Here is a 15,134-nt window from a genome sequence, read left to right on the forward strand (position 1 = left end):
ATTGCCAACAATGCCTCCCATTCAGCCCTGTCACTGCCGCCAGGCCTGCAGGCCAACGAGGGGGGTTCCTGCCAACATCCAGCCAGGAACAGGACTATTGCTGGCCTTCCTCTTGTGCTGAGCCTCCGGTCTGGGCTGGCAGCTTGAGGCGGCATGGAGGGGTGAGTTTTGGGGCCCCCAGGGTGCAAGGCAGCCTTAGATCGGCTGAGTGGTTGCAGGAAAGTCCCCACTCTTCTCTGGGCCTCTGAGAGTCTGGCAGGCAGGGGCTCTGGGACGTTCCTGGGCCTGAGATTCAACAAGGGTCTCCCAGAGGTGCGTCCTGAGGAACAGTGGAGGGAACGCGGCTGCTCTGGTGCTCCTGGGGCTTGGACCCTCCGCTGGGAGCAGTCCTGAGCCTTCCACCCTCTGCTGAAGGCCTCTCCCTGAGCCATAGCCTTTGCCACAAGCTCTGGAGAAGACCAGCAGCTCCAAGACGGGGTGGACCCTGGGACTCAAAGGGGACTAAAACACAGTGACAGTGAGCAGAGACTGGGGAGGCCTGAAGGGCAGCAGCCTAGGCATCAGGAGAGGCCATTGTGAAACAAACTGAGAACAGAAAGAAGAGCTGGGCAAGTCAGGCGATGCGAGAAGCAAAGAGGGGGCTCTGGGCAAAGCTATTCCTGGTATGGCATGGTGGGGGACCACAAGGAGGAGGGAGGATTTCAGCTGCAGATCAGGAGTCAGGACCTCCACTAAAGACAGTAGGAAGATCTGGGGTGTTTTCAGCTGTGAGTGTCAGGGCCTCAACAGCATTCTGGAAAATTCCCTTTGGTTACTGGGTGGTGAGCGGAGAAGAGAAGCCAGAAGAGCCACGGTGGCAGCACTCAGAGCTGGGAAGGGGTCTGACGGCGGGTCGACAGATGCATGGGTGGACAGAAGGATGGATGGACGGATGAATGGGTGGGCAGATGAGCAGGTACATCTTGCCCAGAGCACAATCCACAATTCACACCCTCGTCTCCCTCCCCCTGATCCAATCCTGGTCAGCTGGGGGGTACCAAGGTGAAGGGAGGACAGAGGGAAATAAACAGAGAAGACTCCTGAGCTGCCTGCTTGTGTGGCTCTGACCTGCCACACAAGGGCCACCCCAGGATCAGTCTCAGGCCCTACAACGCCTGGTCCTCCAGTCCTGCTGACACTTGAGCGAGGCCTGGGTCCCCTTGGACTGCCAAACTGTCTTCTCAAGATGGGCGTCATTATGCCACTTGCTCCTGGGGAGCTGGCACCATGTCTAAGAATGGGCTGCTCACCACAGCCTGGGGGCATACTGTGACTCCCAGACTCCTCCTTATGTTTGGCCTGTTGTCACTGAGCCTGTGGACAGAGAATCAAAAGGACCCACTGGTTGACTTTCTGAGCCTTGGTTTCCTCCCATGTAAAACAAAGCCCATAACAGAATCTGCAATGCATGGGGTGAGGAAGAGGCCTAAAGGAGAAAGGCTCTGAGGGGTTCTGGGGCAGAAGCTGCTCAGTGGCTGGGGCTCTGAGATGGACTCCACCCCTGTGGACAGCCACTCTCCTCTGCTTCTCCCAGGCCCCAGAGCTCCACCCATGTCCCCTTGTTGCTGCCGCTGCTTCTGCTGCTGCCACTGGGTCCAGCATGGCAAACAGCTGCCCAAGGCTGCCCACAGACCTGCATCTGTGACAATTCCAGGCTGCATGTTGCCTGCCGGCACCAGAACCTTACTGAAGTTCCAAATACCATTCCTGAGGTCAGCAGGGCAGGAAATGGGCACAGGGTGGTTAGTGGGTGGTTAGTGGGGCAGTGGAAGGAGCCTGGGTTGGGCACCTCAGTCTTCTGTAAAATGTAATAGCAACCAATACCAGGGAGCTAATCTATTTTAAATCCTTACTGTGTGACTAGATTAAGTCGGTGGCGGCTTATAGATAGGCATCAAATTCATTGCCAACCATGTGACAGACCCTGTGGGGGTAGCAAGGTGGGATGTAGTCTCTGACTTATGGTTATGAGTGAGTGTCAAGACACTGTGAAAGTGTCACAGTGGGACTATCAGTGGCTGGGGAGAAAGGCTTCTTGGAGGAGGGGTCAGGAAGCAGGATGAAGAGAAATGAGGGGAAGGTAAGGGGAGAGGAGTGTCCCCAGCCCTGCCCCTGTACAGCTCAGCCTTGCTTCCCTCACCCCCAGCTGACCCAGAGGCTGGACCTCCAGGGCAACATGCTGAAGGTGATCCCTCCAGCTGCCTTCCAAGCCCTGCCTTACCTCACCCATCTGGACCTGCGGCACTGTCAGGTGGAGCTGGTGGCCGAGGGCGCCTTCCGAGGCCTGGGCCGCCTGCTCCTCCTCAACCTGGGCTCCAACCGCCTGAGCTCGCTGCCCCAGGAGGCGCTGGACGGGCTGGGCTCGCTGAGGCGGCTGGAGCTGGAACGGAACATGCTGGAGGAGCTGCGGCCTGGGACCTTCGGGGCCCTGGGCGCACTGGCGACGCTGAACCTGGCCCACAACGCCCTGGTCTACCTGCCCGCCATGGCCTTCCAGGGGCTGCTGCGTGCCCGCTGGCTGCAGCTGTCTCACAACGCGCTCAGCGTGCTGGCCCCCGAGGCCCTGGCCGGCCTGCCCGCCCTGCGCCGGCTCAGCCTGAACCACAATGAGCTCCAGGCCCTGCCCGGGGCCGCCTTGTCCCAGGCCCACGGCCTGGCCAGGCTGGAGCTGGGCCACAACCCGCTCACCTACACGGGCGAGGAGGACGGGCTGGCGCTGCCCGGCCTGCGGGAGCTGACGCTGGACCACGGCGCGCTGCAGGCCCTGGGCCCCCGGGCCTTCGCCCACTGCCCGCGCCTGCACACCCTGGACCTCCGAGGGAACCAGCTGGACACGCTGCCCGCGCTGCAGGGCCCGGGCCAGCTGCGCAGACTGCGGCTGCAGGGCAACCCGCTGTGGTGCGGCTGCCAGGCACGGCCCCTGCTCGAGTGGCTGGCACGGGCGCGCGTGCGCTCGGACGGCGCGTGCAGAGGGCCGCGGCGGCTGCGAGGCGAGGCCCTGGACGCCCTGCGGCCCTCAGACCTGCGCTGCCCGGGAGATGCGGCCGAGGAAGAGGAAGAGGAGAGGGCGGGCTCTGCGCCCCGAGCCCCTACGCGCGCCCCGCAGGAGGAGGACGGGGCGGCTACGCCCTGCCCGCGCGCCTGCGTGTGCGCCGCCGAGTCCCGCCACAGCAGCTGTGAGGGCCGCGGCCTGCAGGCAGTGCCCCGTGGCTTTCCCAACGGCACTCAGCTCCTGGACCTGAGGCGGAACCACTTCCCGTCGGTGCCTCGAGCGGCCTTCCCTGGCCTGGGCCACCTGGTGTCGCTGCACCTGCAGCACTGCGGCATCGCAGAGCTGGAAGCCGGCGCCTTGGCGGGGCTGGGCCGCCTGCTGTACCTCTACCTCTCTGACAACCAGCTCTCTGGGCTCAGCGCAGCCGCCCTGGAAGGGGCCCCCCACCTTGGCTACCTGTACCTGGAACGCAACCGCTTCCTGCAGGTGCCCGGGGCCGCCCTGCGCGCCCTGCCCAGCCTCTTCTCCCTGCACCTGCAGGACAACGCTGTGGAACACCTGGCACCTGGGGATCTGGCTGGGGTGCGGGCCCTGCGCTGGCTCTATCTGAGTGGAAACCGCATCACCCAAGTGTCCCCTGGGGCGCTGGGCACAGCTCGGGAGCTGGAGAAGCTTTACCTTGACAGGAACCAGCTGCGGGAGGTGCCCACTGGGGCCTTGGAGGGGCTGCCTGCCCTCCTGGAGCTGCAGCTCTCTGGGAATCCACTCAGGGCCCTGCAAGATGGGAACTTCCGGCCTGTGGGCAGGTCACTGCAGCACCTCTTCCTGAACAGCAGTGACCTGGAGCAGGTGGGCACCTGGTGTGTGACCAGGGAGGCAGCACGGGGCTATAGTGGCATCAGACATTTGCCCCCTTCAGTGCCAGGTTTTAGGCTCAGCATGGGGACCTGAGATAAACAGACAATTCACCCAGGTGTGGGTTATAAGCCAGGTGGAATTCAGTGCCACAAGCTAGAGGCCTGCCCAGGGAGGGCACTGCCAGGGCATGGAGGAGGGGAGGGAGGAATTTGGGTTTATCTAGGTTGAGAGTCCATGAGGCTTTCCCTTATGGGAGTTGGGGTTCAAGCTGTAGAAAGAACCATGAATTGGGCAACAGGGTGACCTGGGTTTTGACCAGCACTGACCTCCCAACCTGCGCCTCCTTGGGCTCTACAACCTCTCCTTTGCTAGGGAGGGTGGAGCTTCCCCCAGCTCAGGGGCAGGACAGGCCTGGCAGGAGCTCACACCAGGGCCTGGCACCTTCTTACAGATTTCTCCTGAAGCCTTCTCAGGCCTGGAGCTGGGGCTCCAGAGCCTGCACCTGCAGAAGAACCAGCTTAGGGCTCTGCCCGCCCTGCCCAATCTCAGGCAGCTGGAGCTCATCGACCTCAGTGGCAATCCCTTTCACTGTGACTGCCAGCTTCTTCCGATGCACAGGTAGGCACCCCACCTGGACCCCAGCCAGGGACCCACCAGCTGCTCTCAGTCAAGCCCCCAAGTGTCTCTGGGCACCATGTCAGTAAGGCTGATCAGCTGGCAGGGGCCAGAATGGGCCCGGCCAGAGCAAGAAAGCATGTGTTCTTCTGGGATTAGGCATCCTCCCTGGAGGGGGCTTGGTGGACTTCTCTGAACCTCATTTCCTTCATCTATAAAGTGGAAATGATATTTGCCCTGCCTAGAGGACTAGGACCTACTAAATGTGTGTATTATCTTTCTTATTTAATTTTTACGTAATTACACAAGGAAGTAACAAGACCCTGGAGGCAGGCAGACCTTGGCTTTAAGATTTTACCAACAAACTCAAGTCACGTGACCTGTGTCCACCCGTGAAAAGGGATGAGTATTTTATGTACCTCAACATGACCTCTGTAAGAATTCAGTTAAATTAGTTAGCAGAGCCCTTTGTAATTTACTGTTCTCATTCCGCTTTCATAGAGAAGGGGTCTGAGGCTTGAAGTGACTTCGAGGTCACTGATGGGTGAAGCTCTGAGCCAGGACTCTCAGAGGAGCTGCTGCCCCCAGGCTCACTGCCCAGTTCCCCACCACTCCTCACTCTCCTCAGGAAGCTCCTGACTGCACATCGGCACAGTGGGCTCCCCGACCTTTCATCTCTCCTCAGGTGGCTAGCTGGGCTGAACCTGCGGGTGGGGGCCACCTGTACCACCCCTCCCAGTGCCCGGGGCCAGCGGGTGAAGGCGGCAGCTGCTGTCTTCAGAGCCTGCCCAGGCTGGGCTGCCAGGAAGGCCAGGTGGACACCGACCTTCATGCCTGGGGGCAGGAGGACCCCCATCAAGAGGAGACAGCAAGAAGCAGACAAGGTTGGCCTGGGGCTGGTGGGCCAAGTCCCAGGGCCTCAGGGCCGTTAGATAGGGTTGTGTTAGCTCCCTGGGGGCTGCCACAACAAAGTACCAGGAACTGGGTGGCTTAGAATAACAGAAATGTGTCTGTTCTGGAGGCTAGAAGTTGGAAATCAAGGTGTTGGCAGGACCACACTGTCCCTGAAGCCCTGAGTGGAAGGATTGGAAGGATCCTTTCTTGCTTCTTCTAGTTGCTGGTGGCCTGGGACATTCTGTGGCTGACAGTGGCATGATCCCACCAGCTTCCATCTTCACCCTATATCCTGCCTCTTCTCATCAGCCTCTCTGTGTCTGTCTCTGCAAGTCCCCCTTTAGGAGTACCAGCCACATTGGAGCAGGGCCACCCTAAAAGGACCATTTTAATTCCATTACCTCTGTTAAGACCCTATTTCCAAATTAAGTTCGGATTCGGAGTGACTAGAGGTTAAAGGCTCCAATGTATCTTTTTAGAGGAAACACAGTGAACCCATAACAGCTTTCCAGGGGCTGGGAGTGAGGAAGGACCCCCAGTGGTGGCTGAGAAAGATCTGCCTTAGAAGCCAGACCCAGAGCTAGTTTAGTGACTTAGCAATGTCAGTCTTAGCTGACACTCATGTGGCACCGACCTTCTTCCAGGCACTGTGCTATTCAACAGCATTGGTGCTTCTCCCAGAGTCAGCCCCAGCAGAAGCATGGGAGGCGCTGAGCTGTGCTCCGGAATGCAAGATCTGAGGAGTCCAACTCCAGGGCAGGGCCTCAGCTGAATGGGTCTGATGGCTTCAGCAGGAATCAGGACTTCAGACCTTCTGATCCATTCTGACATGGAAATATTCCTAGGGCTTGCTGGGCAAGGTAGTGCACCCCTGTAATCCCAGTGGCTCAGGAGGCTGAAGCAAGACGATAATAAGTTCAAGGCCAGCCTCAGCAATTTAGCAAGACCCAGTATCAAAAATTAAAAAAGGGCTGGGGATGTGGCTCAGTAGTGAAGCACCACCTGGGTTAAACCCCCAGTACCAATTCCTAGTGCCAGCACTGGAGTTCTGGGTTATTTTAACAAATAGCAGTTTCTCCCCAGGATACAAAGGAATTGAAAGCTAAGGGCTCAACCCTGGCAGTGTTGAAGCTGGAGGTGAGGTGCCCCCTGCTGAGGGCAGGAGGCTGCCCGTCTTTCTTCCTTGAGGCCCCAACATTTTGGTGTGTGGCACACAAAAGTGCTTTGACACGTTGATGGACGAGTGCCAGAGTACTGGGGGCAACTGGTGGGCCACACTGGGCTGTCCCCGCTGCTGCCACTTAGCATTGTAGTTTTAAGCAACCAATTCACAAAACCTCACCTCAGAGTGACGTCACAGGGTGACAGTGAAGGCGAGTAGGCTGATTCTGCCCTTGGTCTTATGCCTGGCATAGGAGGCTCTAATAAGACATGGTTATTCCCTTGCTGCCCTGACTTTGAACAGGGTGGTCTTTACAGGCTGATCCTGGAAAGGCTGAGAGGTGCAGGGCAGTCCCCTACAGTGCTTGGTCTGATCTCTAGCGGTGGCCACAGGGGGCCGCAGGCAGGGGCAGGAGGGAGTGAGGACGGTTTGGGGATGCTTCCCAGTCAGCAATCCATTGTTGAGACTCCGCGACCTTCAGTTCCACCCAAGGGCAAGTTGAGGCACATGGTTCATTCTGAGTAAAAATTTCCAGGTCAACACTTCCACCTGTGACAAGTCAGACAGACTGGAACGCGGGTCATGTGCACACCCTTCTACTTCATCAACACTCCTGGAGCCCAACTTTGTACCAGGCCTGAGCGAGGCACTAGGGACAGATAAGATCCGGGCTTCCTTTGGGGAACTTGTGGCCTTTGGGGAGGGGACACATCAGTATGTGGTTGTTATGGAGATGGGACACTCAGCAGTGATGATAGATGACACTTACTCCCTGGCGGACAAGTGTGAGCCAGTCCAGGCCAAGTGACAGCCCAGCATGTCCTGCGGCTCTGCCCTCATCATGGAACTTCTAGGGCACAGCTTCTTCATTTAGGAACTAAAGGTCAAATGGCATATAAGCCTCTTGTCAGAAGCCCTTGGGTCAGAATAATGCCTAACTGCTAAGGAACCTGATTAGATGAATTCCCTTCAGCTGGACTCCTGAGCAGACAGCAGAGCCAAAGTGCACCCTGGGACACTCTTCCTCCCAATATCCTCCCGAGGGGCTGCTGTCACTGGCATGTCACCACTGAGTCCTGGAGCTGGTGTGTGCTGAGGGCAGGAATGGCCGTTCTGAGCAGAGACCTGCCTGGTCTCTAGGCAGCCCAGTGGTCTTCCATTCTTAACCTATTTACTTCTTAAGGAAATCAGGCTAGGCCAACGGGCCACTTTCTAGGCATGTGTTCTGAACAGGGCTTTATCGAGGGGAAAAGAACCAAGTTCTCTCTGCATCTGTCCAGAAGTGCCCAGCCTGTGATGACTGATGCCTGCCCCATCTCAGGCACAGACCCGTTGTGGGTCCTGAGCCAGCCCTAGTCTGCACACCTCAGCAAGCAGCTGACAGACCCGGGTCCAGGCTGCCTGCACAAGAGTCAAGAGCCATGCAGGCCCTGAAGGCAGCTGGACACAGCAGCACAGCTGCAGCCCTGGCAGGACAAAGGGATGCACATGGCACCATCCAACACACAGGTGGGAAGGAAAGGGCTACCTCTACCCTGGGTTCCAGGATGCTACACGAGAGGCAGGACAGCTCAGTTTTGAGGGAGACTAACTGGGAGAAGCAAAAGCAGCTGGAAACTGGGCAGACACCAGGTGAACCTCTAGAGTGCAGTTTCCGAAGCCAGCGGAATCAGGAATTAAAAGGACAATAAGAAAAGCAAGCTGGGAGGCACACCCGCTATACCTGCTGGTCCCCTACTCCAGGGGGTGCTGTGAAGGATGGGGAAGAGTGTCCTTGAAGGTTCATGGGCAGCAGTACCAGCCACACCCTGGGCCAAGGCCATACCAGACATGGGTTAACAGTGGGGATAAGGAATGAAAGGTGGATCCAACCCTAGCTAGAACCCAGGGGAGGCCAGGCACTGTGGGGGGCCCAAGGTAGGAGAGCTGAGCTCCCTGTTGCTGTCCCCAGCAGTAAGCAGCCTGGCCTCCACCCTGTCACCAAGTCGGCCCAGGCCACTGCAAGCCTCCCCCACTTTCCTTTTAGGAAATACGAACCAGTGCTCGTGCCCACAGAGGAGAGAAGTAAAGGCCATGACAGGTCACCAATGCCCATTAACCTGGTCAGTGCTTCTCAGCTGCCTGCCATTGCACAGTTCCTCTGGTGCCACGAGGCACACAGGGCCTTCTGTGTGGTTTGACTTTAGGCAGAGCTGCTCCTGTCCCTCTGCTCACTGTCAGCCCGGGGACCTTCCCATCAGAGCTGCTTCATAATTTTATTCTTGGGCAAACGTACAGGCGGATCACACACTGTCTTGTCCCTCGTCTTCCAGTGTGATGGCAGCAGTGCCCACACCTGTTGGGGGCACAGCAGGTTGGGCAGCAGGTGCACCAGCTTCAGAAGCCTGGGGCCACACAGGGAGTCACTCAGTCACTCAGATGCTTGGGGCCTCAGGCATCCCCAGGCACACAGGCCTCCAGGGGAGGATGGAGGCAAGAGGCGGGTCCTTCAGCAGGCAGCCTCCACATAAGAGGCAGGACATACACAAAAAAGGCTCAGTCTCCCATCTCAAGTGGGGTGGAACGGTGGTGGCCCACGAGCCCCAGCCTCCCCTCTGTTCCATGGCCTGGGCTGGCTCAGTCATCAGTCTCTTGCTTGATGTTCTCGAGGGGGACAGGCAGCTCTGGACTAGGAGCCTTGTCAGGAGAAGCCATGTCCAGGTGCTCTTCCTTCACACACACAGCAATGACTAGAGGGAAGCAGAGAATGAGTGTGCAGTCCCAGGAAGGCTGACAAGGGACCTGGCTTCCTGCAGAGGGGGCCCCCAGGGGGCGGCCGGGAACTGGGGAGGCCACCTCTACCCTCCTGCTCACTTCCCAGAGGCTGCAGCAGAGAGGCCCAGGGTGCCAAGCACAGCCTGCCTGGACTGGGTGTGCCAGAGATACTGGCATCTGCCAGTCTGCCCCCACCCTGCCAAGTCTGTCCAGTGGGCAGAGGTGCAGAGGAAGAGGGCGGGGCACCTGGCTGGACAGAGACTGGGCTTGGCTCAGAGTTGGGGGCGGGCGTTTGGGAAGTTCTACAGGCCCAGTGGTTCAAGGGCTGCTTGGTGCCCAGAAAACTCTCTTCAAACTTGACTCTACTCTTCTGTGCCCAGGTGGGGAAGAAGAGGGGCCGCCTCTGAGCACGGAGCAGGCCGGCCCTGCCTTGATCTCGCCCGGCGGCTCTTACTCTCATCAGGAATAGGCTCCGATGGGACCTTCCCCGCAGCCTGCAGGTCGTCCTCCAGCAGGGGCTTCTTGGACCCCTGTCTAAGGGGCCGAGTCTTGGTCGGCGGGATTCTTTTCCCTTTGAATAAAAATGGAATGAACTCAGCCTTAGGGTCATATCTATATGAGGCTTGCAGGGCTGGGTCTCATCCAGAGGGGAAGCGCCAGTTCCGGGCAAAGGGCCTGGCCTACAACTGACAGTCCTCCCCGCTGGTTGGACGTCCCAAGGTCGGAGAGGTTTGCTCCAGTCGGGGATCACTACCACCTCCTTGGGGCCAAGGCTTGGGGCAGTCCTGGGTGTCAATCCCTCCACCAGTGACCTGCCATATCCCAGCCCCTACCATTCTGAATGGCACAGTGCCTCCTTCTATGCCCCATGTTTTTTCTTTCTTTTTTTTTTTGTGCTGCAAGGGATGGAACCTAGGCAATCACTCCACCAACTGAGCTACCTCCCCAGCCCATGTTTTCTTATTGTGGCACTGGGGACTGGACCCAGTGCCTGGCACATGCCAGGCCCATGCCCTACTTCTATGCTGCATCCAGCCCTCTTCTTTATCTTACTCTGAGACAGGTGTCACTAAATTGTCAGGCTGGCCTTGAACTTGTGATTCTCCTCCTTCAGCCTCCTGAGCTGTGGGGTTACAGGTGTGCACCAGTGTGCATGGCCCAAATCCTGCTCAGTCCTGCTCAGGACTAGTCCCCGTCTCAGCTCGTCCTATTTAAGCACGTGTTCCTCTCTCCTCGTGGTGCCATGTTGAGGAAATCTACCACCTACCCTCAGGGCCTGCAGCTCTGAGGATGGCCCAGTCAGGGCTCAGGATCTATTTGGGGTAGGCCTAAAAGCCTGGTGGAGTCTGCCTGCCCACTCAGCAGCCCCCTGTGCTCTGCTCCACCAAGGGGGTCTTGAGAGGCAGCAATCTCGGGACAAGGTATCTATTTCCTCCTGTGCCTTTTTCTTAAGACCTAGCAGCTGCAGGTGCCTCGAGGCATGCTGGGTTCTAGCTCTGCGCAGCAGGGATGGAGATGACCTTTCTAAATACGATCTCGTTCTTTTTCCTCAGCGTCCTGACCACTGTCAGAGACTGAACTCCCCTTTGATGCTCTGGGTCCCCAAAGGCACAGGGTGCAAGGCCCTTGGGCTGACAGGCAAGTGAGGAGAGGAGGGAACAGGAAGATGGCTGCGTGGGGCGGGTGGCCACGAGAACAGGCCGCTTTGGGGCTTGCTTACTTTTCTTCCCAAACTGTTTCTTTTTCTTTTTTGTGGCCTCTTTGGCTTTCAAAGGTGTGGCTGGTTCTGTGATTGAAAGAAAGAGATGACGAGAGAGCACTGGAGGATGCAGGGCACATCCTGAGGCCCCTGGTCCCCTCACACACAGGGCACCCCAAGGAGGGCAGCCCCAGCTGGGTAGTGAGAACAGGGTGGGCCTGGGGAGGGCCTGGGGAACAGCTGTCCCGGCTTCCCACCCTCGTCACCAGGGCTGCTCAGGTGCCTGGGTGGTTTACCTGGGTGCACAAGGACCCGAGCCTATGACAGAATGGGCAAGATGAAGGAAGGAGCACTGCAGGCCGGAGGGAGGGGGGACAGAGAAGTCAGGAGAGGGGGGAGGCAGGGCTCTCTGTGTAGAGCGTCCCCAAGACTTCTCCATCCCATGCCAAGGAGCTGAGCTGGCATGGCAGGGTGGGGCGGGGAGGTGGGCAGGGAGGAAAGAGGAGGAGGAAGAAAGTCAAGAGCCCCTCAGAGCCACAGGAGCCCCGACCTGCAGCCACAGGAGGCTGGAGCTGGTAGCCAGTGAGTTCGCACCAGCCCACAGGGTAGATGTCCGGGGACTCGCAATCCACCCACTGGTCATACTCGTTGTCCCAGCCATCAAAGTGGATGCTGAGGAGCCGGTGAACCACCCGCTTCACGGTGGCCACACAGATGAGCCGGGGCTCCATCAGGTCCACAGCCTCCAGCTTCATGCCCACCTTGAAGCCATGGTTGGGGCAGTCCTGGGGGAAGAAGGCACTTGCCAGGCCAGCCAGCTCGCCACCCCAGCAGGCTTGCCTAAGGGCAGCAGTGGGCAAGGTCCTCTGGACACCCACTCATTGAGCCCTTCCCAGACACCAGCCCTTCCCCTCTTCTGAGAGGACAAGCTAATAGGCTCAGCGAGTGCCGTGTCACAGTGTGGGACTTCTTTGGACATAGCTGATCTCAGTGGTAGGGCCTCAAGAGAAGAGGCTGGAACTGCTGCCACAGACAGCAGTGGGAGGGGCAGTCCTGAGGCCACCACAGAACCCCTGCTCCATCCCTGGTCTCCTCACCATGTTGAAGAGTCTTGATGGAGCTGCTCTTGACTTGGTCTTCTCCAAGTAGGTGTCCCAGTTGAAAGTTTGTGTCTCATACCCTGGAAGAAAGGGTAGGGGAAGTAGGAAGTTGGTCAGGGATAAGGAACACACTGTCTGAAGAGTTACTACAACTTGGTCAGGCCCAGCCTGCAGTCTCCACAGCAACTCTTTCTTCCTTCCTTTCTGGGCTGGCACCTGTTCTATGACCACAGTCTTGTTGCACAGGCTGTTCACTGGCCAACGGCACAAATGGAAGCTCCATTTACCAACCATACACTGGCCATGGGGCTGACTCGGCCCAGGCAGTGTAATGGCTAGCGGTGGCTGTTACCTCCCCCATACTGAGACTCCATGCCCCAGGGCTGACTTGACCAGCAGTCTGGGCCTGTGGCCTCATCCTGCAGGGCTAGCACTTGTTGCTACGCCAGTCTTACCTTTTGGGGGTGTGAGCTCAATGTCATTCTTTTGGCAGAAGGTGGCTGGGAAGATGGCATGGGAAGAGGCATGGTAACAGAACCAGTCGGAGCCATCTGTCGAGGGCCCCCCGTCCACACAGATCATCAGGTAGCCGTCCAGGAGAACCTAGGGCGGGCGTGGGGCAGACACGCAGCCTGCCGTGAGCCGCAGCCTCTCTGAGAAGATGGCTGTAGCAGGGGCCGAGGCAGGTGAGTCTGACTGCATGTGGAGCCCACCTTCCCAAGAATACTGAGCCGCCCTTGCAGAGTGCCCAGGGCTCCTGTGACACCCTTCTGTGTCATCAGGCGATTTACTCTAAACAGTTAACACCACACCAACAGGGAACACATCTGTTGTTGCCACTGTTGGTGTGTGAGCTCGGGGCCCAGCATGGCGCAGGCGGGACGGAGAAGTCAGCAGCACCCTCCAGCAGGGACAAGGGAGGTGCTGCTCCTCAGGCAGTGGCAATAACAGAGGAGGCTAGGAGCCTGGCATGGCCCTTGGCTAGGCCTGCACAAAAGGAGATGGCCAAAGGCAGGAAGGCCCTGAGGTGACAGGGCGGGGCTGGCGCCTGAGTCAGGGCCAGGCTCAGGCGTTCAATAAGCACGTGGGGACACGAAGCAGGCAAGGCTCCACTCAGAGTCAGACACAGCAGGAGCAGCCAGCGAAGGCCCCGAGTCTGACAGCGAGAGCACCGCTGTGTACCATCAGCCACGACAGAGGTGGGAGGGTGGCCCAGGCTCACCTTGCAGATGGTCGCCACACAGATGTTGCCCAGGTTTAGCGGGTCAATGGCCTCCAGCTTCATCCCCTCCTCAAACCAGCCGCCCTCTGTGTAGACAGCTCGTACCTTAAAAGGAATAGGGTGATTGGGGGAAGGTGGGAGGAACAGGCATAGTACAACCTGGGCCTGGGAAGCAGAGGCAGGAAGAGCCAACCCCAGGGAGAAGCCAGGCTCCTGAGACCTGGTGTGGACGGTGGCCAGGGAGGAAGGCACCCACGGCTGTGCCTCACCTTCTTGAACAGGTAAGGAACAGCATCACAGTAGATTTTCCGGAAGGTAGGATGATGGGCCATGTCACTTCGCCTCTCTTTTGAGCAGACAGAGGGAGTGAGAAAGAGAAAGGAGTCGGAAGGTGGTTCCGGGACCATGCCCACGCCTCCCAGAAACCCTGGCTACTCAGTCTCTGCTCTGGGCAGTGTGCCAGCCCTCTAGGTTGGAGGGCACAGGCTTAACCAGGAAGCATCAGAAGCTCTGTGGGGACTACACGGCCCTCCAGACCTAGACCCTCATGACATCAGGGCCAGAGCATCTGGGTTCAAATCTTGGTTTTACCACTTACACACTGGGCTGAGTGACCTCGGTCATGTCCCTCAGCCTCTCTGGACTCCAGTACCATCCTCTGCAGGGTGGTGATGGTCCTGAGGGGCAAGGCACTCCCAGTCTGGGGTCATGCTGGCCTGGGGCTCTACTGACCTGACATCTTGATGCTATGGCCAACACGCCGTGACCAACCCACTGGATGGATCAGGGGGCTCCACATGTGGCACCAAAAGTCATCGTCACTGTCACCATCCTCATAGAGGAGCCGCAGGCGACCCCCGATTACTGTGTCCACCACAGCCATACGGGTCCGTGACACCTGGGACTTGTCCACAACCTCAAGGCGCATGCCCTGCCGAAAGGGGTACTTCATGCTCTCCACCATCTGCAACGACATCGGGACACAGGTGTGCTGCTGCCTCCTCCGTCTGCCTCCCCGCTCTTAAGTCAGTGGAGGACAGGGAGGGTGTGGTAGAATCACTCCAGACAGGAAGGCAGGGGCGGGGCAGGTGGCCCTCCCTTCCCACAGGTTCCCTAGAAAAGCATCAAAGACAGGCACACGGTTCTCAGTGGGTGCCCCGCTTCACCTCACCAAACTCCAGTAAGTCAAATCAAGAGGCTGGACCCACAAGACCTACTTTAGACCAAGAAAATGGAAGTGATCCAGAGTCGAACAGATTCCAGTGCCAGAGCTGGGCCTGGAACCTGTGTTACCGTGGTCTGCACTGGCCCCCAGGCACCTCCCACTCCCCTCTACCTCCTGGCCCCCTGCAGATACAAGACTTGTGTCCAGGAAACTGAGGACCTGTGTCTCCACATGTCCAAATGCAGCTCTGACTCCAAAACACTGTGGTTCTGAAATGCTTCCAGAGCACCTTGGTAGCAATCCTTGCCCTCTATCCCAACAAGGGGACAGTGACAGAGACATCCATGTGCTGCCCTGCAAAACCACAGAGGTGGGGCATGACTGAGGGGCTTTCCAGCTCCAGTCCACTGCTGGCTCAGGGAAAGGTGGCCCGCCTGGGTTTTGGTGATGACTTTATATGAGCAATGCTATTTCCAAACATGTCAGGAGCACCTTGGAGTCACAAAGAAGCCATCAGGAAGAGTGAACCCAGGATCTTAGTCCAGACAGATCTTTCAGGCCCCAAGCTCAAGACCTAGAATACACCCTGACACCAACTGTCCGTCCTCATGGCAGCAGCTCCAGCTCATTTGGG

At 58.3% G+C, this 15,134-nt stretch overlaps 2 protein-coding genes across 12 annotated transcripts in view; one reads left to right on the forward strand and one right to left on the reverse strand.

Annotated features, from left to right (window-relative positions):
- Positions 1-9,911, forward strand: Chadl (chondroadherin like). Of its 8 annotated transcripts, XR_013440215.1 has the most exons (8): positions 1-161; positions 1,574-1,751; positions 2,186-3,880; positions 4,341-4,507; positions 5,190-5,388; positions 6,043-6,258; positions 7,841-8,069; positions 9,695-9,911. XR_013440215.1 is itself a non-coding variant. In XM_078052680.1 (7 exons), exons 1-6 carry the CDS (start codon positions 154-156, stop codon positions 8,626-8,628), a joined length of 2,289 nt encoding a protein of 762 aa, XP_077908806.1. In that variant the 5' UTR covers positions 2-153; the 3' UTR covers positions 8,629-8,662; positions 9,695-9,911. The 8 variants fall into 8 exon arrangements, 5 of the variants coding, with proteins under 5 accessions (XP_021580070.1, XP_021580072.1, XP_077908806.1 ...); XR_013440216.1 differs by lacking the exons at positions 7,841-8,069; positions 9,695-9,911 and adding an exon at positions 7,096-7,459; XR_002483631.3 differs by lacking the exon at positions 6,043-6,258 and having other exon boundaries at positions 2-161.
- L3mbtl2 (L3MBTL histone methyl-lysine binding protein 2) overlaps positions 8,797-15,134 on the reverse strand; it is a 24,196-nt gene continuing 17,858 nt past the window's right edge. For all 4 annotated transcript variants that reach the window (XM_005322213.5, XM_040277563.2, XM_021724398.3 and 1 more), the window contains 9 exons: positions 14,068-14,299; positions 13,605-13,681; positions 13,336-13,440; positions 12,569-12,716; positions 12,111-12,193; positions 11,564-11,798; positions 11,035-11,100; positions 9,769-9,885; positions 8,797-9,289 (listed from right to left, as the gene is read on the reverse strand). In XM_005322213.5, the coding sequence (XP_005322270.1) occupies positions 9,177-9,289; positions 9,769-9,885; positions 11,035-11,100; positions 11,564-11,798; positions 12,111-12,193; positions 12,569-12,716; positions 13,336-13,440; positions 13,605-13,681; positions 14,068-14,299 (1,176 nt within the window). In that variant the 3' untranslated portion in view covers positions 8,797-9,176. The remainder of the gene's footprint in view (positions 9,290-9,768; positions 9,886-11,034; positions 11,101-11,563; positions 11,799-12,110; positions 12,194-12,568; positions 12,717-13,335; positions 13,441-13,604; positions 13,682-14,067; positions 14,300-15,134) is intronic.

Source organism: Ictidomys tridecemlineatus, chromosome 6 (genome assembly GCF_052094955.1).
Source record: "Ictidomys tridecemlineatus isolate mIctTri1 chromosome 6, mIctTri1.hap1, whole genome shotgun sequence".
NCBI lineage: Eukaryota > Metazoa > Chordata > Mammalia > Rodentia > Sciuridae > Ictidomys > Ictidomys tridecemlineatus.